The 24,285-nt window shown below is 53.3% G+C and overlaps 1 protein-coding gene across 1 annotated transcript in view; it reads right to left on the bottom strand.

Moving 5' to 3' along the window:
- Positions 1-20,589: 20,589 nt before the first annotated feature.
- selenoj (selenoprotein J) overlaps positions 20,590-24,285 on the bottom strand; it is a 148,646-nt gene continuing 144,950 nt past the window's right edge. Inside the window, 3 exon segments of the mRNA XM_072477554.1 lie at positions 20,590-21,164; positions 21,166-21,218; positions 23,499-23,627. Of these exon segments, the coding sequence (XP_072333655.1) occupies positions 21,093-21,164; positions 21,166-21,218; positions 23,499-23,627 (254 nt within the window). The 3' untranslated portion in view covers positions 20,590-21,092.

Raw genomic sequence — 24,285 nt, 5'->3', positions numbered from 1 at the left:
TTATCAGGAACACGGAGTGGGTTTACTGCCAGTCAGTTATCAGGAACACGGAGTGGGTTTATTCCCAGTCAGTTATCAGGAACACGGAGTGGGTTTACAGCCAGTCAGTTATCAGGAACACGGAGTGGGTTTACTGCCAGTCAGTTATCAGGAACACGGAGTGGGTTTACTGCCAGTCAGTTATCGGGAACACGGAGTGGGTTTACTGCCAGTCAGTCAGTTATCGGGAACACGGAGTGGGTTTATTCCCAGTCAGTTATCGGGAACACGGAGTGGGTTTACTGTCAGTCAGTTATCGGGAACACGGAGTGGGTTTACTGCCAGTCAGTCAGTTATCGGGAACACGGAGTGGGTTTATTCCCAGTCAGTTATCGGGAACACGGAGTGGGTTTACTGCCAGTCAGTTATCAGGAACACGGAGTGGGTTTACTGCCAGTCAGTTATCAGGAACACGGAGTGGGTTTATTCCCAGTCAGTTATCAGGAACACGAAGTGGGTTTACAGCCAGTCAGTTATCAGGAACACGGAGTGGTTTACTGCCAGTCAGTTATCAGGAACACGGAGTGGGTTTACTGCCAGTCAGTTATCAGGAACACGGAGTGGGTTTACTGCCAGTCAGTTATCGGGAACACGGAGTGGGTTTACTGCCAGTCAGTTATCGGGAACACGGAGTGGGTTTATTCCCAGTCAGTTATCGGGAACACGGAGTGGGTTTACTGCCAGTCAGTTATCAGGAACACGGAGTGGGTTTACTGCCAGTCAGTTATCAGGAACACGGAGTGGGTTTACTGCCAGTCAGTTATCAGGAACACGGAGTGGGTTTATTCCCAGTCAGTTATCGGGAACACGGAGCGGGTTTACTGCCAGTCAGTTATCGGGAACACGGAGTGGGTTTATTCCCAGTCAGTTATCGGGAACACGGAGCGGTTTACTGCCAGTCAGTTATCAGGAACACGGAGTGGGTTTACTGCCAGTCAGTCAGTTATCGGGAACACGGAGCGGTTTACTGCCAGTCAGTTATCGGGAACACGGAGTGGGTTTACTGCCAGTCAGTTATCGGGAACACGGAGTGGGTTTACTGTCAGTCAGTTATCGGGAACACGGAGTGGGTTTACTGCCAGTCAGTTATCGGGAACACGGAGTGGGTTTACTGCCAGTCAGTTATCGGGAACACGGAGTGGGTTTACTGCCAGTCAGTTATCGGGAACACGGAGCGGTTTACTGCCAGTCAGTTATCAGGAACACGGAGTGGTTTACTGCCAGTCAGTTATCGGGAACACGGAGTGGGTTTATTCCCAGTCAGTTATCGGGAACACGGAGTGGGTTTACTGCCAGTCAGTTATCGGGAACACGGAGTGGGTTTACTGCCAGTCAGTTATCGGGAACACGGAGTGGGTTTACTGCCAGTCAGTTATCGGGAACACGGAGTGGGTTTACTGCCAGTCAGTTATCAGGAACACGGAGTGGGTTTACTGCCAGTCAGTTATCAGGAACACGGAGTGGGTTTACTGCCAGTCAGTTATCAGGAACACGGAGTGGGTTTACTGCCAGTCAGTTATCAGGAACACGGAGTGGGTTTACTGCCAGTCAGTTATCGGGAACACGGAGTGGGTTTACTGCCAGTCAGTTATCAGGAACACGGAGTGGGTTTACTGCCAGTCAGTTATCGGGAACACGGAGTGGGTTTACTGCCAGTCAGTTATCGGGAACACGGAGCGGTTTACTGCCAGTCAGTTATCGGGAACACGGAGTGGGTTTACTGCCAGTCAGTTATCAGGAACACGGAGTGGGTTTACTGCCAGTCAGTTATCGGGAACACGGAGTGGGTTTACTTCCAGTCAGTTATCGGGAACACGGAGTGGGTTTACTGCCAGTCAGTTATCAGGAACACGGAGTGGGTTTACTGCCAGTCAGTTATCGGGAACACGGAGTGGGTTTACTGCCAGTCAGTTATCGGGAACACGGAGTGGGTTTACTGCCAGTCAGTTATCAGGAACACGGAGTGGGTTTACTGCCAGTCAGTTATCGGGAACACGGAGTGGGTTTATTCCCAGTCAGTTATCAGGAACACGGAGTGGGTTTACTGCCAGTCAGTTATCAGGAACACGGAGTGGGTTTACGGCCAGTCAGTTATCAGGAACACGGAGTGGGTTTACTGCCAGTCAGTTATCGGGAACACGGAGTGGGTTTACTGCCAGTCAGTTATCGGGAACACGGAGTGGGTTTACTGCCAGTCAGTTATCGGGAACACGGAGTGGGTTTACTGCCAGTCAGTTATCGGGAACACGGAGTGGGTTTACTGCCAGTCAGTTATCAGGAACACGGAGTGGGTTTACTGCCAGTCAGTTATCGGGAACACGGAGTGGGTTTACTGCCAGTCAGTTATCAGGAACACGGAGTGGGTTTACTGCCAGTCAGTTATCGGGAACACGGAGTGGGTTTACTGCCAGTCAGTTATCGGGAACACGGAGTGTGTTTACTGCCAGTCAGATATCGGGAACACGGATTGGGTTTACTGCCAGTCAGTTATCGGGAACACGGAGTGGGTTTATTCCCAGTCAGTTATCGGGAACAAGGAGTGGGTTTACTGCCAGTCAGTTATCGGGAACACGGAGTGGGTTTACTGCCAGTCAGTTATCGGGAACACGGAGTGGGTTTACTGCCAGTCAGTTATCGGGAACACGGAGTGGGTTTATTCCCAGTCAGTTATCGGGAACACGGAGTGGGTTTACTGCCAGTCAGTTATCGGGAACACGGAGTGGGTTTACTGCCAGTCAGTTATCGGGAACACGGAGTGGGTTTACTGCCAGTCAGTTATCAGGAACACGGAGTGGGTTTACTGCCAGTCAGTTATCGGGAACACGGAGTGGGTTTACTGCCAGTCAGTTATCGGGAACACGGAGTGGGTTTACTGCCAGTCAGTTATCAGGAACTCGGAGTGGGTTTACTGCCAGTCAGTTATCGGGAACACGGAGTGGGTTTACTGCCAGTCAGTTATCGGGAACACGGAGTGGGTTTACTGCCAGTCAGTTATCGGGAACACGGAGTGGGTTTACTGCCAGTCAGTTATCGGGAACACGGAGTGGGTTTACTGCCAGTCAGTTATCGGGAACACGGAGCGGTTTACTGCCAGTCAGTTATCGGGAACACGGAGCGGTTTACTGCCAGTCAGTTATCGGGAACACGGAGTGGGTTTATTCCCAGTCAGTTATCGGGAACACGGAGTGGGTTTATTCCCAGTCAGTTATCGGGAACACGGAGTGGGTTTACTGCCAGTCAGTTATCAGGAACACGGAGTGGGTTTACTGCCAGTCAGTTATCGGGAACACGGAGTGGGTTTACTGCCAGTCAGTTATCAGGAACACGGAGTGGGTTTACTGTCAGTCAGTCAGTTATCGGGAACACGGAGTGGGTTTCCTGCCAGTCAGTTATCGGGAACACGGAGTGGGTTTCCTGCCAGTCAGTTATCGGGAACACGGAGTGGGTTTACTGCCAGTCAGTTATCGGGAACACGGAGTGGGTTTACTGCCAGTCAGTTATCGGGAACACAGAGTGGGTTTACTGCCAGTCAGTTATCAGGAACACGGAGCGGTTTACTGCCAGTCAGTTATCAGGAACACGGAGTGGGTTTACTGCCAGTCAGTTATCGGGAACACGGAGTGGGTTTACTGCCAGTCAGTTATCGGGAACACGGAGCGGTTTACTGCCAGTCAGTTATCGGGAACACGGAGTGGGTTTACTGCCAGTCAGTTATCGGGAACACGGAGTGGGTTTATTCCCAGTCAGTTATCAGGAACACGGAGTGGGTTTACTGCCAGTCAGTTATCAGGAACACGGAGTGGGTTTACTGCCAGTCAGTTATCGGGAACACGGAGTGGGTTTACTTCCAGTCAGTTATCGGGAACACGGAGTGGGTTTACTGCCAGTCAGTTATCAGGAACACGGAGTGGGTTTACTGCCAGTCAGTTATCGGGAACACGGAGTGGGTTTACTGCCAGTCAGTTATCGGGAACACGGAGTGGGTTTACTGCCAGTCAGTTATCGGGAACACGGAGTGGGTTTACTGTCAGTCAGTTATCGGGAACACGGAGTGGGTTTACTGCCAGTCAGTTATCGGGAACACGGAGTGGGTTTACTGCCAGTCAGTTATCGGGAACACGGAGTGGGTTTACTGCCAGTCAGTTATCGGGAACACGGAGTGGGTTTACTTCCAGTCAGTTATCGGGAACACGGAGTGGGTTTACTGCCAGTCAGTTATCAGGAACACGGAGTGGGTTTACTGCCAGTCAGTTATCGGGAACACGGAGTGGGTTTACTGCCAGTCAGTTATCGGGAACACGGAGTGGGTTTACTGCCAGTCAGTTATCGGGAACACGGAGTGGGTTTACTGCCAGTCAGTTATCGGGAACACGGAGTGGGTTTACTGTCAGTCAGTTATCGGGAACACGGAGTGGGTTTACTGCCAGTCAGTTATCAGGAACACGGAGTGGGTTTACTGCCAGTCAGTTATCGGGAACACGGAGTGGGTTTACTGCCAGTCAGTTATCAGGAACACGGAGTGGGTTTATTCCCAGTCAGTTATCGGGAACACGGAGTGGGTTTACTGCCAGTCAGTTATCGGGAACACGGAGTGGGTTTACTGTCAGTCAGTTATCGGGAACACGGAGTGGGTTTACTGCCAGTCAGTTATCAGGAACACGGAGTGGGTTTACTGCCAGTCAGTTATCGGGAACACGGAGTGGGTTTACTGCCAGTCAGTTATCGGGAACACGGAGTGGGTTTACTGCCAGTCAGTTATCAGGAACACGGAGTGGGTTTACTGCCAGTCAGTTATCGGGAACACGGAGTGGGTTTACGGCCAGTCAGTTATCGGGAACACGGAGTGGGTTTACTGTCAGTCAGTTATCGGGAACACGGAGTGGGTTTACTGCCAGTCAGTTATCAGGAACACGGAGTGGGTTTACTGCCAGTCAGTTATCGGGAACACGGAGTGGGTTTATTGCCAGTCTGTTATCGGGAACACGGAGTGGGTTTACTGTCAGTCAGTTATCAGGAACACGGAGTGGGTTTACTGCCAGTCAGTTATCGGGAACACGGAGTGGGTTTACTGCCAGTCAGTTATCGGGAACACGGAGTGGGTTTACTGTCAGTCAGTTATCGGGAACACGGAGCGGGTTTACTGCCAGTCAGTTATCGGGAACACGGAGTGGGTTTATTGCCAGTCAGTTATCAGGAACACGGAGTGGGTTTACTGCCAGTCAGTTATCGGGAACACGGAGTGGGTTTACTGCCAGTCAGTTATCGGGAACACGGAGTGTGTTTACTGCCAGTCAGATATCGGGAACACGGATTGGGTTTACTGCCAGTCAGTTATCGGGAACACGGAGTGGGTTTACTGCCAGTCAGTTATCGGGAACACGGAGTGGGTTTACTGCCAGTCAGTTATCAGGAACACGGAGTGGGTTTACGGCCAGTCAGTTATCAGGAACACGGAGTGGGTTTACTGCCAGTCAGTTATCAGGAACACGGAGTGGGTTTACTGCCAGTCAGTTATCGGGAACACGGATTGGGTTTACTGCCAGTCAGTTATCGGGAACACGGAGCGGTTTACTGCCAGTCAGTTATCGGGAACACGGAGTGGGTTTACTGCCAGTCAGTTATCGGGAACACGGAGTGGGTTTACGGCCAGTCAGTTATCAGGAACACGGAGTGGGTTTACTGCCAGTCAGTTATCAGGAACACGGAGTGGGTTTACTGCCAGTCAGTTATCAGGAACACGGAGTGGGTTTACTGCCAGTCAGTTATCGGGAACACGGAGTGGGTTTACTGTCAGTCAGTTATCAGGAACACGGAGTGGGTTTACTGCCAGTCAGTTATCGGGAACACGGAGTGGGTTTACGGCCAGTCAGTTATCAGGAACACGGAGTGGGTTTACGGCCAGTCAGTTATCAGGAACACGGAGTGGGTTTACTGCCAGTCAGTTATCGGGAACACGGAGTGGGTTTACTGCCAGTCAGTTATCGGGAACACGGAGTGGGTTTATTCCCAGTCAGTTATCAGGAACACGGAGTGGGTTTACTGCCAGTCAGTTATCGGGAACACGGAGTGGGTTTACGGCCAGTCAGTTATCAGGAACACGGAGTGGTTTACTGCCAGTCAGTTATCGGGAACACGGAGTGGGTTTATTCCCAGTCAGTTATCGGGAACACGGAGTGGGTTTACGGCCAGTCAGTTATCAGGAACACGGAGTGGGTTTACGGCCAGTCAGTTATCGGGAACACGGAGTGGGTTTACTGCCAGTCAGTTATCGGGAACACGGAGTGGGTTTATTCCCAGTCAGTTATCAGGAACACGGAGTGGGTTTACTGGCAGTCAGTTATCGGGAACACGGAGTGGGTTTACGGCCAGTCAGTTATCAGGAACACGGAGTGGGTTTATTCCCAGTCAGTTATCGGGAACACGGAGTGGGTTTACTGCCAGTCAGTTATCGGGAACACGGAGTGGGTTTACTGCCAGTCAGTTATCAGGAACACGGAGTGGGTTTACGGCCAGTCAGTTATCAGGAACACGGAGTGGGTTTACTGCCAGTCAGTTATCGGGAACACGGAGTGGGTTTACTGCCAGTCAGTTATCGGGAACACGGAGTGGTTTACTGCCAGTCAGTTATCGGGAACACGGAGTGGGTTTACTGCCAGTCAGTTATCGGGAACACGGAGTGGTTTACTGCCAGTCAGTTATCAGGAACACGGAGTGGGTTTATTCCCAGTCAGTTATCGGGAACACGGAGTGGGTTTACGGCCAGTCAGTTATCAGGAACACGGAGTGGATTTACTGCCAGTCAGTTATCGGGAACACGGAGTGGGTTTACTGCCAGTCAGTTATCAGGAACACGGAGTGGGTTTACTGTCAGTCAGTTATCAGGAACACGGAGTGGGTTTACTGTCAGTCAGTTATCGGGAACACGGAGTGGGTTTATTCCCAGTCAGTTATCGGGAACACGGAGTGGGTTTACTGCCAGTCAGTTATCAGGAACACGGAGTGGGTTTACTGCCAGTCAGTTATCAGGAACACGGAGTGGGTTTACTGTCAGTCAGTTATCAGGAACACGGAGCGGTTTACTGTCAGTCAGTTATCGGGAACACGGAGTGGGTTTATTCCCAGTCAGTTATCGGGAACACGGAGCGGTTTACTGCCAGTCAGTTATCGGGAACACGGAGTGGGTTTATTCCCAGTCAGTTATCGGGAACACGGAGTGGGTTTACGGCCAGTCAGTTATCAGGAACACGGAGTGGGTTTACTGTCAGTCAGTTATCAGGAACACGGAGCGGTTTACTGTCAGTCAGTTATCGGGAACACGGAGTGGGTTTACTGCCAGTCAGTTATCAGGAACACGGAGTGGGTTTACTGCCAGTCAGTTATCGGGAACACGGAGTGGGTTTATTCCCAGTCAGTTATCAGGAACACGGAGTGGGTTTACTGCCAGTCAGTTATCGGGAACACGGAGCGGTTTACTGCCAGTCAGTTATCGGGAACACGGAGTGGGTTTACTGCCAGTCAGTTATCGGGAACACGGAGTGGGTTTACTGCCAGTCAGTTATCAGGAACACAGAGTGGGTTTACTGCCAGTCAGTTATCGGGAACACGGAGTGGGTTTACTGCCAGTCAGTTATCAGGAACACGGAGCGGGTTTACTGCCAGTCAGTTATCGGGAACACGGAGTGGGTTTACTGCCAGTCAGTTATCAGGAACACGGAGTGGGTTTACTGCCAGTCAGTTATCAGGAACACGGAGTGGGTTTACTGCCAGTCTGTTATCGGGAACACGGAGTGGGTTTACTGCCAGTCAGTTATCGGGAACACGGAGTGGGTTTACTGCCAGTCAGTTATCGGGAACACGGAGTGGGTTTACTGCCAGTCAGTTATCGGGAACACGGAGTGGTTTACTGCCAGTCAGTTATCGGGAACACGGAGTGGGTTTACTGCCAGTCAGTTATCGGGAACACGGAGTGTGTTTACTGCCAGTCAGATATCGGGAACACGGATTGGGTTTACTGCCAGTCAGTTATCGGGAACACGGAGTGGGTTTACTGCCAGTCAGTTATCGGGAACACGGAGTGGGTTTACTGCCAGTCAGTTATCGGGAACACGGAGTGGGTTTATTCCCAGTCAGTTATCGGGAACAAGGAGTGGGTTTACTGCCAGTCAGTTATCGGGAACACGGAGTGGGTTTACTGCCAGTCAGTTATCGGGAACACGGAGTGGGTTTACTGCCAGTCAGTTATCAGGAACACGGAGTGGGTTTACTGCCAGTCAGTCAGTTATCGGGAACACGGAGTGGGTTTACTGCCAGTCAGTTATCGGGAACACGGAGTGGGTTTACTGCCAGTCAGTTATCGGGAACACGGAGCGGGTTTATTCCCAGTCAGTTATCGGGAACAAGGAGTGGGTTTACTGCCAGTCAGTCAGTTATCGGGAACACGGAGTGGGTTTACTGCCAGTCACTTATCGGGAACACGGAGTGGGTTTACTGCCAGTCAGTTATCGGGAACACGGAGTGGGTTTATTCCCAGTCAGTTATCGGGAACAAGGAGTGGGTTTACTGCCAGTCAGTTATCGGGAACACGGAGTGGGTTTACTGCCAGTCAGTTATCGGGAACACGGAGTGGGTTTACTGCCAGTCAGTTATCAGGAACACGGAGTGGGTTTACTGCCAGTCAGTCAGTTATCGGGAACACGGAGTGGGTTTACTGCCAGGCAGTTATTGGGAACACGGAGTGGGTTTACTGCCAGTCAGTCAGTTATCAGGAACACGGAGTGGGTTTATTCCCAGTCAGTTATCTGGAACACGGAGTGGGTTTACTGCCAGGCAGTTATCAGGAACACGGAGCGGTTTACTGCCAGTCAGTTATCAGGAACACGGAGTGGGTTTACTGCCAGTCAGTTATCGGGAACACGGAGTGGGTTTACTGCCAGTCAGTTATCGGGAACACAGAGTGGGTTTACTGCCAGGCAGTTATCGGGAACACGGAGTGGGTTTACTGCCAGTCAGTTATCGGGAACACGGAGTGGGTTTATTCCCAGTCAGTTATCAGGAACACGGAGTGGGTTTATTCCCAGTCAGTTATCGGGAACACGGAGTGGGTTTACTGCCAGTCAGTTATCGGGAACACGGAGTGGGTTTACTGCCAGTCAGTTATCGGGATCACGGAGTGGGTTTACTGCCAGTCAGTTATCGGGAACAAGGAGTGGGTTTACTGCCAGTCAGTTATCGGGAACACGGAGTGGGTTTACTGCCAGTCAGTTATCGGGAACACGGAGTGGGTTTACTGCCAGTCAGTTATCGGGAACACGGAGTGGGTTTATTCCCAGTCAGTTATCGGGAACACGGAGTGGGTTTACTGCCAGTCAGTTATCGGGAACACGGAGTGGGTTTACTGCCAGTCAGTTATCGGGAACACGGAGTGGGTTTACTGCCAGTCAGTTATCAGGAACACGGAGTGGGTTTACTGCCAGTCAGTTATCGGGAACACGGAGTGGGTTTACTGCCAGTCAGTTATCGGGAACACGGAGTGGGTTTACTGCCAGTCAGTTATCAGGAACACGGAGTGGGTTTACTGCCAGTCAGTTATCGGGAACACGGAGCGGTTTACTGCCAGTCAGTTATCGGGAACACGGAGCGGTTTACTGCCAGTCAGTTATCGGGAACACGGAGTGGGTTTATTCCCAGTCAGTTATCGGGAACACGGAGTGGGTTTACTGCCAGTCAGTTATCAGGAACACGGAGTGGGTTTACTGCCAGTCAGTTATCGGGAACACGGAGTGGGTTTACTGCCAGTCAGTTATCAGGAACACGGAGTGGGTTTACTGTCAGTCAGTCAGTTATCGGGAACACGGAGTGGGTTTCCTGCCAGTCAGTTATCGGGAACACGGAGTGGGTTTCCTGCCAGTCAGTTATCGGGAACACGGAGTGGGTTTACTGCCAGTCAGTTATCGGGAACACGGAGTGGGTTTACTGCCAGTCAGTTATCGGGAACACAGAGTGGGTTTACTGCCAGTCAGTTATCAGGAACACGGAGCGGTTTACTGCCAGTCAGTTATCAGGAACACGGAGTGGGTTTACTGCCAGTCAGTTATCGGGAACACGGAGTGGGTTTACTGCCAGTCAGTTATCGGGAACACGGAGCGGTTTACTGCCAGTCAGTTATCGGGAACACGGAGTGGGTTTACTGCCAGTCAGTTATCGGGAACACGGAGTGGTTTACTGCCAGTCAGTTATCGGGAACACGGAGCGGTTTACTGCCAGTCAGTTATCGGGAACACGGAGTGGTTTACTGCCAGTCAGTTATCGGGAACACGGAGTGGGTTTATTCCCAGTCAGTTATCAGGAACACGGAGTGGGTTTACTGCCAGTCAGTTATCAGGAACACGGAGTGGGTTTACTGCCAGTCAGTTATCGGGAACACGGAGTGGGTTTACTTCCAGTCAGTTATCGGGAACACGGAGTGGGTTTACTGCCAGTCAGTTATCAGGAACACGGAGTGGGTTTACTGCCAGTCAGTTATCGGGAACACGGAGTGGGTTTACTGCCAGTCAGTTATCGGGAACACGGAGTGGGTTTACTGCCAGTCAGTTATCGGGAACACGGAGTGGGTTTACTGTCAGTCAGTTATCGGGAACACGGAGTGGGTTTACTGCCAGTCAGTTATCGGGAACACGGAGTGGGTTTACTGCCAGTCAGTTATCGGGAACACGGAGTGGGTTTACTGCCAGTCAGTTATCGGGAACACGGAGTGGGTTTACTTCCAGTCAGTTATCGGGAACACGGAGTGGGTTTACTGCCAGTCAGTTATCAGGAACACGGAGTGGGTTTACTGCCAGTCAGTTATCGGGAACACGGAGTGGGTTTACTGTCAGTCAGTTATCGGGAACACGGAGTGGGTTTACTGCCAGTCAGTTATCAGGAACACGGAGTGGGTTTACTGCCAGTCAGTTATCGGGAACACGGAGTGGGTTTACTGCCAGTCAGTTATCAGGAACACGGAGTGGGTTTATTCCCAGTCAGTTATCGGGAACACGGAGTGGGTTTACTGCCAGTCAGTTATCGGGAACACGGAGTGGGTTTACTGTCAGTCAGTTATCGGGAACACGGAGTGGGTTTACTGCCAGTCAGTTATCAGGAACACGGAGTGGGTTTACTGCCAGTCAGTTATCGGGAACACGGAGTGGGTTTACTGCCAGTCAGTTATCGGGAACACGGAGTGGGTTTACTGTCAGTCAGTTATCGGGAACACGGAGTGGGTTTACTGCCAGTCAGTTATCAGGAACACGGAGTGGGTTTACTGCCAGTCAGTTATCAGGAACACGGAGTGGGTTTACTGCCAGTCAGTTATCAGGAACACGGAGTGGGTTTACTGCCAGTCAGTTATCAGGAACACGGAGTGGGTTTACTGCCAGTCAGTTATCGGGAACACGGAGTGGGTTTACTGCCAGTCAGTTATCGGGAACACGGAGTGGGTTTACTGTCAGTCAGTTATCGGGAACACGGAGCGGGTTTACTGCCAGTCAGTTATCGGGAACACGGAGTGGGTTTATTGCCAGTCTGTTATCGGGAACACGGAGTGGGTTTACTGCCAGTCAGTTATCGGGAACACGGAGTGGGTTTACTGCCAGTCAGTTATCGGGAACACGGAGTGGGTTTACTGCCAGTCAGTTATCGGGAACACGGAGTGGGTTTACTGCCAGTCAGTTATCGGGAACACGGAGTGTGTTTACTGCCAGTCAGATATCGGGAACACGGATTGGGTTTACTGCCAGTCAGTTATCGGGAACACGGAGTGGGTTTACTGCCAGTCAGTTATCGGGAACACGGAGTGGGTTTACTGCCAGTCAGTTATCAGGAACACGGAGTGGGTTTACGGCCAGTCAGTTATCAGGAACACGGAGTGGGTTTACTGCCAGTCAGTTATCGGGAACACGGAGTGGGTTTACTGCCAGTCAGTTATCGGGAACACGGAGTGGGTTTACTGCCAGTCAGTTATCGGGAACACGGAGTGGGTTTACTGTCAGTCAGTTATCAGGAACACGGAGTGGGTTTACTGCCAGTCAGTTATCGGGAACACGGAGTGGGTTTACTGCCAGTCAGTTATCAGGAACACGGAGTGGGTTTACTGCCAGTCAGTTATCAGGAACACGGAGCGGGTTTACTGCCAGTCAGTTATCGGGAACACGGAGTGGGTTTACTGCCAGTCAGTTATCAGGAACACGGAGTGGGTTTACTGCCAGTCAGTTATCAGGAACACGGAGTGGGTTTACTGCCAGTCTGTTATCGGGAACACGGAGTGGGTTTACTGCCAGTCAGTTATCGGGAACACGGAGTGGGTTTACTGCCAGTCAGTTATCGGGAACACGGAGTGGGTTTACTGCCAGTCAGTTATCAGGAACACGGAGCGGTTTACTGCCAGTCAGTTATCGGGAACACGGAGTGGGTTTACTGCCAGTCAGTTATCGGGAACACGGAGTGGGTTTACTGCCAGTCAGTTATCGGGAACACGGAGTGGTTTACTGCCAGTCAGTTATCGGGAACACGGAGTGGGTTTACTGCCAGTCAGTTATCGGGAACACGGAGTGTGTTTACTGCCAGTCAGATATCGGGAACACGGATTGGGTTTACTGCCAGTCAGTTATCGGGAACACGGAGTGGGTTTACTGCCAGTCAGTTATCGGGAACACGGAGTGGGTTTACTGCCAGTCAGTTATCGGGAACACGGAGTGGGTTTATTCCCAGTCAGTTATCGGGAACAAGGAGTGGGTTTACTGCCAGTCAGTTATCGGGAACACGGAGTGGGTTTACTGCCAGTCAGTTATCGGGAACACGGAGTGGGTTTACTGCCAGTCAGTTATCAGGAACACGGAGTGGGTTTACTGCCAGTCAGTCAGTTATCGGGAACACGGAGTGGGTTTACTGCCAGTCAGTTATCGGGAACACGGAGTGGGTTTACTGCCAGTCAGTTATCGGGAACACGGAGCGGGTTTATTCCCAGTCAGTTATCGGGAACAAGGAGTGGGTTTACTGCCAGTCAGTCAGTTATCGGGAACACGGAGTGGGTTTACTGCCAGTCAGTTATCAGGAACACGGAGTGGGTTTACTGCCAGTCAGTTATCGGGAACACGGAGTGGGTTTACTGCCAGTCAGTTATCGGGAACACGGAGTGGGTTTATTCCCAGTCAGTTATCGGGAACAAGGAGTGGGTTTACTGCCAGTCAGTTATCGGGAACACGGAGTGGGTTTACTGCCAGTCAGTTATCGGGAACACGGAGTGGGTTTACTGCCAGTCAGTTATCAGGAACACGGAGTGGGTTTACTGCCAGTCAGTCAGTTATCGGGAACACGGAGTGGGTTTACTGCCAGGCAGTTATTGGGAACACGGAGTGGGTTTACTGCCAGTCAGTCAGTTATCAGGAACACGGAGTGGGTTTATTCCCAGTCAGTTATCTGGAACACGGAGTGGGTTTACTGCCAGGCAGTTATCAGGAACACGGAGCGGTTTACTGCCAGTCAGTTATCAGGAACACGGAGTGGGTTTACTGCCAGTCAGTTATCGGGAACACGGAGTGGGTTCACTGTCAGTCAGTTATCAGGAACACGGAGTGGGTTTACTGCCAGTCAGTTATCGGGAACACGGAGTGGGTTTACTGCCAGTCAGTTATCGGGAACACGGAGTGGGTTTACTGCCAGTCAGTTATCGGGAACACGGAGTGGGTTTACTGCCAGTCAGTTATCAGGAACACGGAGTGGGTTTATTCCCAGTCAGTTATCAGGAACACGGAGTGGGTTTACTGCCAGTCAGTTATCGGGAACACGGAGTGGGTTTATTCCCAGTCAGTTATCGGGAACACGGAGTGGGTTTACTGCCAGTCAGTTATCAGGAACACGGAGTGGGTTTACTGCGAGTCAGTTATCGGGAACACGGAGTGGGTTTATTCCCAGTCAGTTATCGGGAACACGGAGTGGGTTTACTGCCAGTCAGTTATCAGGAACACGGAGTGGGTTTACTGCCAGTCAGTTATCAGGAACACGGAGTGGGTTTCCTGCCAGGCAGTTATTGGGAACACGGAGTGGGTTTACTGTCAGGCAGTCAGTTATCAGGAACACGGGGTATATTGAGGGTATTTAGAGCATTTCCTCATTGACAGCCTTGCAGTGGAACACTTTCAGAGACTGATCGCGTGACGTCATTAGCCGTTTGAACGGGCACGTGGACATATAACATGTCAGCCGATAGAGTTTATATCTTCTGTAAGAATCCTTTCTGGCCTTCCTTTGTTCCCATTTGTTGTATTATTTTTGGTCTGTGTATCCACAGTGGCAGTGTGCCTGGAAGAGTCCTTGCCGGGAGAGTGTGTTCCTCGGCTTTGTATTTTGGAGAGGAGAAATCAGACTTGTCGAGTTAATCTTAGCCTCTGGCTTTGGAGGAAGTTGGTTCCATTGGCCAACTAGCAATAAATGGGTTAAAACTTTAAGACATAGGAACAGGAGTAGGCCCCTCGAGCCTGCGCTGCCATTCAGGATCATGGCTGATCCGACATTCCTCACGCCCACTTCCCTGCCCTTTCCCATAACCCTCGATTCCCTGACTGATCAAGAATCTATCTCAGCCTTAAATAGACACACGGACTCTGCCCCCCAGCTCTCTGTGGCGAGGAGTTCCAAAGACTCACAACCTTCTGAGAGAGGAAATTCCTCCTCAACTCAATCTGAAACTGTCCCCTTTATTCTGAGACTCTGCCCTCTGGTCCCAGACTCTCCCCTGAGGGGAGACATCCTCTCTGCATTTACCCTGTCAGCCCCTGGGGAATCCGACATGTTCCAATGAGATCCCCTCTCATTCGTCTAGTTTACAATGGGTAAAGTCCCAACCTGCTTAACCTTTGCTCAGAAGACAATCCCTCCACACCAGGGATCATCCGAGTGAACCTTCTCTGAACCCCCTCCAATGAAATAATATCTTTCCTTCAATAAGGGACGAAAACTGCTCCCATTGCTCCAGATGTGGTCCCACCAGTAACTTATACAGCTGCAGCAATTCTGAAACCCCTGGGAAATCCAATGAAACGGACTGCCAATCTGGTGGTGGTGGCTACCTTGAGAGTTTGGTGACAGTTTAGACGGCATTTTGCGGTGGGTACCATGTTGGTGCTGGCCCCAATTTGTGGAAATCATCGTTTTGTGCTGATGGTTTTGTACTCGCACTTTGTAGGGGGGAGGAGTTAGTGGTCAGGTGACTTGTTTGCAGGTGGTAGGTTTGCTAGTTTTGAGGAGTGGCTGGAGGAGTATAAGCTTCCAAGAGTTAACCAGGTACGAAACTTCATAGAATCCCTAAGTGCAGAAGGAGGCCATTCGGTCCATACTCCCCTACCTATGCCCAACTCATCCACCGTTTCCTACAACCCCACCCTAACGGGCAATATCCTGGCCAATCCACCTAACCTGCACGTCTTTGGACTATGGGAGGAAACCGGAGCACCCGGAGGAAACCCACGCACACACGGGGAGAACGTGCAAACTTTACACAAACTTCACCCCCCCCCCCCAATTGATGGACAGAGTTCTCTCTGTGGGCGATGTAGGGGAGGGGCCGGTGTCGGAGATCCATGGTCAGCTGGTGACGATGGAGCGGGTCCTGTTGGACAAGATTAAAATGAGGTGGGAGGAGTTGGACCAGGAGTTTGAGGGTGAGAGGGTGGGGTGTGGAGTGAGGCTCTGTGTAGAGTTAACTTGACCACCTTGTGCGCGAGGCTCAGCCAGATTCAATCTAAGGTGGTGTATGGGGCACAGTTCTTTAAAATAAATTTAGAGTACCCAATTCATTTTTTTCCAATTAAGGGGCAATTTAGCGTGGCCAATCCACCTACCCTGCACATCTTTGGGTTGTGGGGGCGAAACCCACGCAAACACGGGGAGAATGTGCAAACTCCACACAGACAGTGACCCAGAGCCGGGATCGAACCTGGGACCTCGGCGCCGTGAGGCAGCAGGGCTAACCCACTGCACCACCATGCTGCCCGCATGGGGCACAGTTGACTAGGGCAGGAATTAGTGTTTTTTTCTAGGATGTAGATGCTCTCGTGCCTGGCGCATCTCACACACACATGTCCCAGTCCTGTACTAAGCCTGGTGAACCTCGGGGCCTCCCTCAGCACCAAGGTTCCTCTCTATCTACCCTGGTTAAGACTTCCAAGAAAAACACTAATAAGGTAGTCAGACACTATACCTTGGAATTCTTGGGGTTGATTTGGGACCTTGTCCTTTGGTGGCTATTTTTGGGATCTCAGATTTACGGGAGTTACAGATGTGGGTGAAGGAAGATATTTCTGCCTTTGCGGGAGGCGGGTGTAAGGGATTGGTTGCTGCTTTTTTTGGGCCTGCTGGGGGGGGGGGGGGGGGGTCAAATATTCTTAACTTTTGTACAGATATGGACGTAAGGATGTCATATTGAAAAATTTGTAAATAAAAATAAAAATGTAAAAAGCGCAGAAAGCTCACGGCAATTCCCATTCGCTACAACACTTAGAAATCTTTGCGAGAATCGCCCCAATGTTTCGAGTCCGGATGAATCTTCTTCATCTGCAGAAACGTCATAAGGTCCCGTGTTTCTGCCTCCACAGAGGCTGCCAGACCTGCTGAGTTTATCCAGCATTATCTGTCTTCAATGCACAAACCAATGCTGGGGCAACAGGTGACATTATTGAAATGATTCTTGGGTAAGTCCAACACATATAGCTTGTGACTGGGCCACCCTGCTGTGTAGGTGCTCAGCGTGATGTCTCTGGCACGAGGAGTAATTGATCAGGATTTCCGTCTGCCCCTTGTGGCAACACAGGACATTGCATTCACTCACTGCAGAGTCAGGGTGGGGTGGCAAATATTTACATTTTCAAACGAAGAGATGTCCCAGAAATGTTTTGTCCTTTGAATTCCCGAAATTCCTGCTGCAATTGAGTGAGGAAAGAGGGAGTCTGAATTCCAGTAAAGGTTAGGGAGTTCCAGCATTGGTATTCAGAAAGACAGGAAATGGTCAGTCTGAACTCAGCCTTGCACCATCACTCCACATGTTTATTTTGTGGAGTGTTTGGTTAGGTTGACTGGTTTTCAAATAGAGGAATTGGCAGCGTCTGCTGTGGGTGTCAGTGTGTTTCCCAGGAGATGTCACACACTCACATTCACATATCTACATGCATACACTCACCACCATTCGCACACACACCCGGAATGCAAGGTGGCGAGCTCTTGGTTAATGGGTGATGGGCATCGACTCGGGTTGGTTGGCGTGATGTGTGTGTGTGTGTGTGTGGGGGGGGGGGGGTTTCGAGAGGGGGCTGTTGTTATCACAGCTCTCGCACAGCAACTGAATCACGGGAACCCTCTGATCAAGTTGCCTGAACCGTCGGCAGCGTCCGGTGATTACCGATTCACCTATCGGCAAAGACATGGTGGGGGGGTATTCCGTCCCTTTATTCGGTGACAGGGAATGGCGGAGGGGATAGAGAATCCAGCGGCAGTCCTAAAACAGCTCTTACACCAGAGAAATTTCCAGAGATTGTCCCGCCCCACTTGCCAATTACGTATATGGTTCCCGTCCTGAATGGCCGTTTGGACACATTGACATCTACTCAGCGACCTGCCCGCTGCACACCCGCCCAACAGCCAATGACCAACAGGGAACGGGCAGACAGACTTGCCGGGGGACACCGGTCAGTGTCCGGGCAATGTCCCGGTGGTGAACCACTGTAATAGGAGATGTAAGGTAGGACCTGCACTACAGGTTCGCCGGTAGCTCCTGCCGGCTGGCTCCGCCCACGGAGAACTGTATAAATATTCATGACCTCCAGTGCCCTGCCATTTCGCCAGCTGCAGCAGGAGGCCTCGCATCTGACTGTAATAAAGCCACAGTTGTCCCCAACTTTAGTCTTTGTGCAATTGATCGTGCATCAGTCCCCCAGCAGGGGGCTTCCGTTGGGGGGGCTTGGGGTGGGGGGGGGGTGAGGTCCTGGGGGGCAGGGGGCACCGTTCTGTCAGGAGCTAAGGTTGCTGGTGGGGTGGGATGTGAATGAAGCAGCCCCCAACTCTGCATCTCCTGCCCAAACACTTTGAAAAGAAATCACAAAACCAGGCCCAGGGTGATTGGCAAATTTACCGGTTTATTTATCAAACTTCCACAGCCACTGGCCTGGAGAGAGACACAAATTTCAGCACATTGTGGGGAGAGCAAGCAGGGAAAGAGAGGGAGGGGCAGAGAGAGGGAGAGGGGAGAGAGGGTGGGGGGAGAGAGGGAGGGGGAGAGAGTGGGAGGGGGAGAGAGAGGGGTGGAGGGGAAGAGAGGGAGGTGGAGAGAGAGGGTGGGGGGGAGAGAGGGAGGGGGGGAGAGAGGGTGGGGGGGGAGAGAGGGAGGGGGGAGAGAGAGGGTGGGGAGAGAGAGGGAGGTGGAGAGAGAAGGTGGGGGAGAGAGAGGGAGGGGGAGAGAGAGGGTGGGGGGGAGAGAGGGAGGGGGAGAGAGAGGGTGGGGAAGCGTGAGAGGGAGGGGGGAGGGGGGAGCGTGAGGGGGAGAGTGAGGGGGAGGGAGGGAGGGGCAGTGTGAGGGGCAGAGAGAGGGAGGGGGGAGAGAGAGGGTGGGGGGGAGAGAGGGTGGGGGGGAGAGAGGGTGGGGGAGAGAGATGGTGGGGAGAGAGAGGGTGGGGGGAGAGAGGGTGGGGGAGAGCGAGGGTGGGGGAGAGAGAGGCTGGGGGAGAGAGAGGCTGGGGGGGAGAGAGGGAGTGGGAGAGAGAGGGTGGGGGGGAGAGAGGGAGGGGGAGAGAGAGGGTGGGGGGGAGAGAGGGAGGGGGAGAGAGAGGGTGGGGGGCAGAGAGTGGGAGAGGGAGCGAGAGGGTGGGGGAGCGTGAGAGGGAGGGGGAGAGTGAGGGGGAGGCGGAGAGTGAGGGGGAGGGAGAGGGAGGGAGGGGCAGTGTGAGGGGCAGAGAGAGGGAGGGGGAGAGAGAGGGTGGGGGAGAGAGGAGGGGGAGAGAGAGGGTGGGGGGCAGAGAGTGGGAGGGGGAGAGAGAGGGTGGGGGGGAGAGAGGGAGGGGGAGAGAGAGGGTGGGGGGGAGAGAGGGAGGGGGAGAGAGAGGGTGGGGGGGAGAGAGGGAGTGGGAGAGAGAGGTTGCGGGGCAGAAAGTGGGAGGGGGAGAGCGAGGGTGGGGGGGGAGAGAGGGAGGGGGAGAGAGAGGGTGGGGGGAGAGAGGGAGGGGGAGAGAGAGGTTGGGGGGGAGAGAGGGAGGGGGAGAGGGTGGGGGGAGAGAGGGAGGGGAGAGAGAGGGTGGGGGGCAGAGAGTGGGAGGGGGAGAGAGAGGGTGGGGGGGAGAGAGGGAGGGGGAGAGAGAGGTGGGGGGCAGAGAGTGGGAGGGGGAGAGAGAGGGTGGGGGGGAGAGAGGGAGGGGGGAGAGAGAGGGTGGGGGGGAGAGAGGGAGGGGGAGAGAGAGGTTGGGGGGCAGAAAGTGGGAGGGGGAGAGAGAGGGTGGGGAGAGAGAGGGAGGGGGGAGAGAGAGGGTGGGGGGGAGAGAGGGTGGGGGGGAGAGAGGGTGGGGGAGAGAGATGGTGGGGGGGAGAGAGGGTGGGGGGGAGAGAGGGTGGGGGAGAGAGGGTGGGGAGAGAGATGGTGGGGGAGAGATATGGTGGGGGGAGAGAGGGTGGGGGAGGGAGGGTGGGGGGGAGAGAGGGTGGGGGGGAGAGAGGGTGGGGGGGAGAGACGGTGGGGGGAGAGAGGGTGGGGGGGAGAGAGGGTGGGAGGGAGAGAGGGTAGGGGAGATAGAGGGTGGGGGAGAGAGAGGGAGGGGGAGAGAGAGGGTGGGGGGGGGAGAGTGGGAGGGGGAGAGAGAGGGTGGGGGGCAGAGAGTGGGAGGGGGAGAGAGAGGGTGGGGGAGCATGAGAGGGAGGGGGAGCGTGAGGGGGAGGCGGAGAGTGAGGGGGAGGGAGAGGGAGGGAGGGGCAGTGTGAGGGGCAGAGAGAGGGAGGGGGAGAGAGGGGGTGGGGGACAGAGAGTGGGAGGGGGAGAGAGAGGGTGGGGGAGCGTGAGAGGGAGGGGGAGCGTGAGAGGGAGGGGGAGCGTGAGAGGGAGGGGGAGCGTGAGAGGGAGGGGGAGCGTGAGGGTGGGGGGGAGAGAGGGTGTGGGGGAGAGAGGGTGGGGGAGAGAGAGGGTGGGGGAGAGAGAGGGTGGGGGAGAGAGAGGGTGGGGGGGGGAGAGAGGGTGGGGGAGAGAGAGGGTGGGGGGGAGAGAGGGGTGGGGGGGAGAGAGGGTGGTGAGAGAGAGGGTGGGGGGGAGAGAGGGTGGGGGAGCGTGAGAGGGAGCGTGAGGGGGAGGCGGAGAGTGAGAGGGAGAGGGGAGGGGATGGGCGGAGAGAGGCAAGGGGAGGGGCAGCATGAGGGAGAGGGGAGGGGTGAGCGGAGGGGGTTCGTGGAGGGAGAGAGGGGGAGGGGGAGGGAGTGGGAGGGAAGGGGGAGAGAGGGGAGAGGGAGGGGCAGTGTGAGGGGGAGAGGGAGGGGGAGGGTGAGGGAGGGGAGGGGGTGAGAGGGGAGGGGGAGAGGCAGTGTGAGGGGGAGGGGGGATCATGGAGAGTGGAGGTGTGGAGATTGGGCCAGGCGAGCGAGGAAGAGTGTGGGAGGGGAGAAAGGAAGGGGGAATGGGGCGGAGGGAACGAGACAGTGTGAAGGGAGGAGATGTGAGTGTGGGACAACAATGAGGTATATGAAAATGAAATGAATGAAATCGCTTATTGTCACAAGTAGGCTTCAAATGAAGTTCCTGTGAAAAGCCCCTAGTCGCCACATTCCGGCACCTGTTCGGGGAGGCTGGTACGGGAATTGAACCGCGCTGCTGGCCTGCTTTCAAAGCCAGCGATTTAGCCCTGTGCTAAACCAGCGCCTTATAACAAGGGAGGTGGTGATGGACAATGATGATGGAGGAGGGAGAGGGAGTGAGTGGGATAGTGAGGGATTAGCAGTGGTCCGACATTGACGGCGTTTCCTTGTTGATGCCTGTTTTCAGATTCACCCCGGGTGCGGAATCACACGGAGACTCGGAGAGCGACCAAATCCTCCGAGAGCTTCTGAATGACAGCCCCATGGCGGCTCTTCATAAATCCAGCCAGCAGGAATCCCGCGGGTCCCAACAACAGCTCCGACACAGGCCCCTGGGAGACAGCGCAGCGGGAAGCAGGACAATTACTGCCTGTTCACCAATACCCCTGCCCTGTTCACCAATATCCCTGCCCTGTTCACCAATATACCCCCTCCCAGTTCACCAATATCCCTACCCTGTTCACCAATATCCCTGCCCTGTTCACCAATATACCCCTCCCTGTTCACCAATATCCCCCCTCCCTGTTCACCAATATCCCTGCCCTGTTCACCAATATCCCTGCCCTGTTCACCAATATCCCTGCCCTGTTCACCAATATCCCTGCCCTGTTCACCAATATACCCCCTCCCAGTTCACCAATATCCCTGCCCTGTTCACCAATATCCCTGCCCTGTTCACCAATATACCCCTCCCTGTTCACCAATATCCCGCCTCCCCTGTTCACCAATATCCCTGCCCTGTTCACCAATATCCCTGCCCTGTTCACCAATATCCCTGCCCTGTTCACCAATATCCCCCTCCCAGTTCACCAATATCCCCCTCCCTGTTCACCAATATCCCCCTCCCTGTTCACCTATATCCCTGCCCTGTTCACCAATATCCCCCTCCCAGTTCACCAATATCCCCCTCCCTGTTCACCAATATCCCCCCTCCCTGTTCACCAATATCCCCCCTCCCAGTTCACCAATATCCCCCTCCCTGTTCACCAATATCCCCCTCCCTGTTCACCAAAATCCCCCTCCCTGTTCACCAATATCCCCCCTCCCTGTTCATCAATATCCCCCTCCCAGTTCACCAATATCCCCCTCTTCCAGTTCACCAATATCCCCCTCCTTGTTCACCAATATCCCCCCTCCCTGTTCATCAATATCCCCCTCCCTGTTCACCAATATACCCCCTCCCAGTTCACCAATATCCCCCTCTTCCTGTTCACCAATATCCCCCTCCTTGTTCACCAATATCCCCCTCCCTGTTCACCAATATACACCCTCACTGTTCACCAATATCCCCCCTCCCTGTTCACCAATATACACCCTCCATGTTCACCAATATACCCCCTCACTGTTCACCAATAGACGCCCTCCCTGTTCACCAATATAACCCTTCCCTGTTCACCAATATACCCACTCCCTGATCACCAATATACCCACTCCCTGTTCACCAATATACACCCTCCCTGTTCACCAATATCACCACTCCCTGTTTACCAATATACCCTTCCCTGTTCACCAATATACACCCTCCATGTTCACCAATATCCCCCCTCCCTTTTCACCAATATCCCCCTCCCTGTTCACCAATATCCCCCTCCCTGTTCACCAATATCCCCCCTCCCTGTTCACCAATATCCCCCCTCCCTGTTCACCAATATCCCCCTCCATGTTCACCAATATACACCCTCCATGTTCACCAATATCCCCCCCTGTTCACCAATATACCCCCTCCCTGTTCATCAATATAACCCTTCCCTGTTCACCACTATAACCCTTCCCTGTACACCAATATCCCCACTCCCTGTTCACCAATATCCCCCCTCCTTGTTCACCGATATCCCCCTCCCTGTTCACCAATATACCCCCTCCCTGTTCACCAATATCACCCCTCCCTGTTCACCAATATCCCCCCTCCCTGTTCACCAATATACACCCTCCATGTTCACTAATATCCCCCCTGTTCACCAATATCCCCCTCCCTGTTCACCAATATCCCCCCTCCCTGTTCACCAATATACACCCTCCATGTTCACTAATATCCCCCCTGTTCACCAATATCCCCCTCCCTGTTCACCAATATCCCCCTCCCTGTTCACCAATATCCCCCTCCCTGTTCACCAATATACCCCCTCCCTGAACACCAATATCCCTCTCACTGTTCACCAATATACACCCTCCATGTTCATCAATATAACCCTTCCCTGTTCACCAATATAACCGTTCCCTGTTCACCAATATCCCCACTCCCTGTTCACCAATATCCCCCCTCCCTGTTCACCAATATCCCCCTCCCTGTTCACCAATATCCCCCCTCCCTGTTCACCAATATACCCCCTCCCTGTTCACCAATATCCCCCCTCCCTGTTCACCAATATCCCCCCTCCCTGTTCACCAATATCCCCCCCCCCGTTCACCAATATCCCCCCTCTCTGTTCACCAATATACCCCCTCCCTGTTCACCAATATACCCCCTCCCTGTTCACCAATATCCCCCCTCCCTGTTCACCAATATACACCCTCCATGTTCACTAATATCCCCCCCTGTTCACCAATATCCCCCTCCCTGTTCACCAATGTCCCCCCTCCCTCTTCACTGATTTACCCGTTGCCATACTCACCTACGAGGCTGAGCCGACTACAGTTGCACCCTCCGGCTGCCATGGTGAGCCTGACGGTGGCAGCGTAATCGTTCAGGCTGGGTGTCGCCAGCAGGCAGTGAAGTGAATTCAGAAAGTTCCCTGGGATAGCTACAGGGAAAGAAGTCAATACCATCACTCGAGAAACAGTATTAGACAAACTAATGGGGCTAAACGCAGATAAATCCCGTGGGCCTGATGGCCGCATCCCAGGATCCTAAAAGAAGCAGCTACAGCGATAAAGAACAAAGAACAAAGAACAATACAGCATAGGAACAGGCCCTTCGACCCTCCAAGCCTGCGCCGATCCCGTGTCCTATCAAACCAACCGCCTGCATCCTTCTGTACCCGGTCTGTTCGTGTGTCTATCCAGATAAGTCTGAAAGGTCGCTAACGTATCTGCCCCAACCACCTCACTGGGCCGTGCATTCCAGGCCACCACCACCCTCGGTGTAAAAAACTTCCCCCACACATCTCCACTGAACCTTTCCCCCCTCACCGTGAACTTGTGCCCCCTTGTAATTGTCATTTCCACCCTGGGAAAAAGCCTCCAACTGTTCACCCTATCTATACCCCTCATAATTTTATAAACTTCTATCAGGTCGCCCCTCAGCCTCCGTCTCTCTGGGGAGAACAATCCCAGTTTATTCAATCCCTCCTCATAGCTAATACCCTCCATACCAGGCAACATCCTGGTAAACCTTTTCTGTACCCTCTCCAAAGCCTCCACATCCTTCTGGTCGTGCGGTGACCAGAATTGATGCACGGC

This window comes from Scyliorhinus torazame, chromosome 15 (assembly GCF_047496885.1).
Source record: "Scyliorhinus torazame isolate Kashiwa2021f chromosome 15, sScyTor2.1, whole genome shotgun sequence".
NCBI classification, from domain to species: Eukaryota; Metazoa; Chordata; class Chondrichthyes; order Carcharhiniformes; family Scyliorhinidae; genus Scyliorhinus; species Scyliorhinus torazame.
Note: the sequence above shows the minus strand (reverse complement) of the source record. Positions and strands in the feature narration are given on the sequence as shown.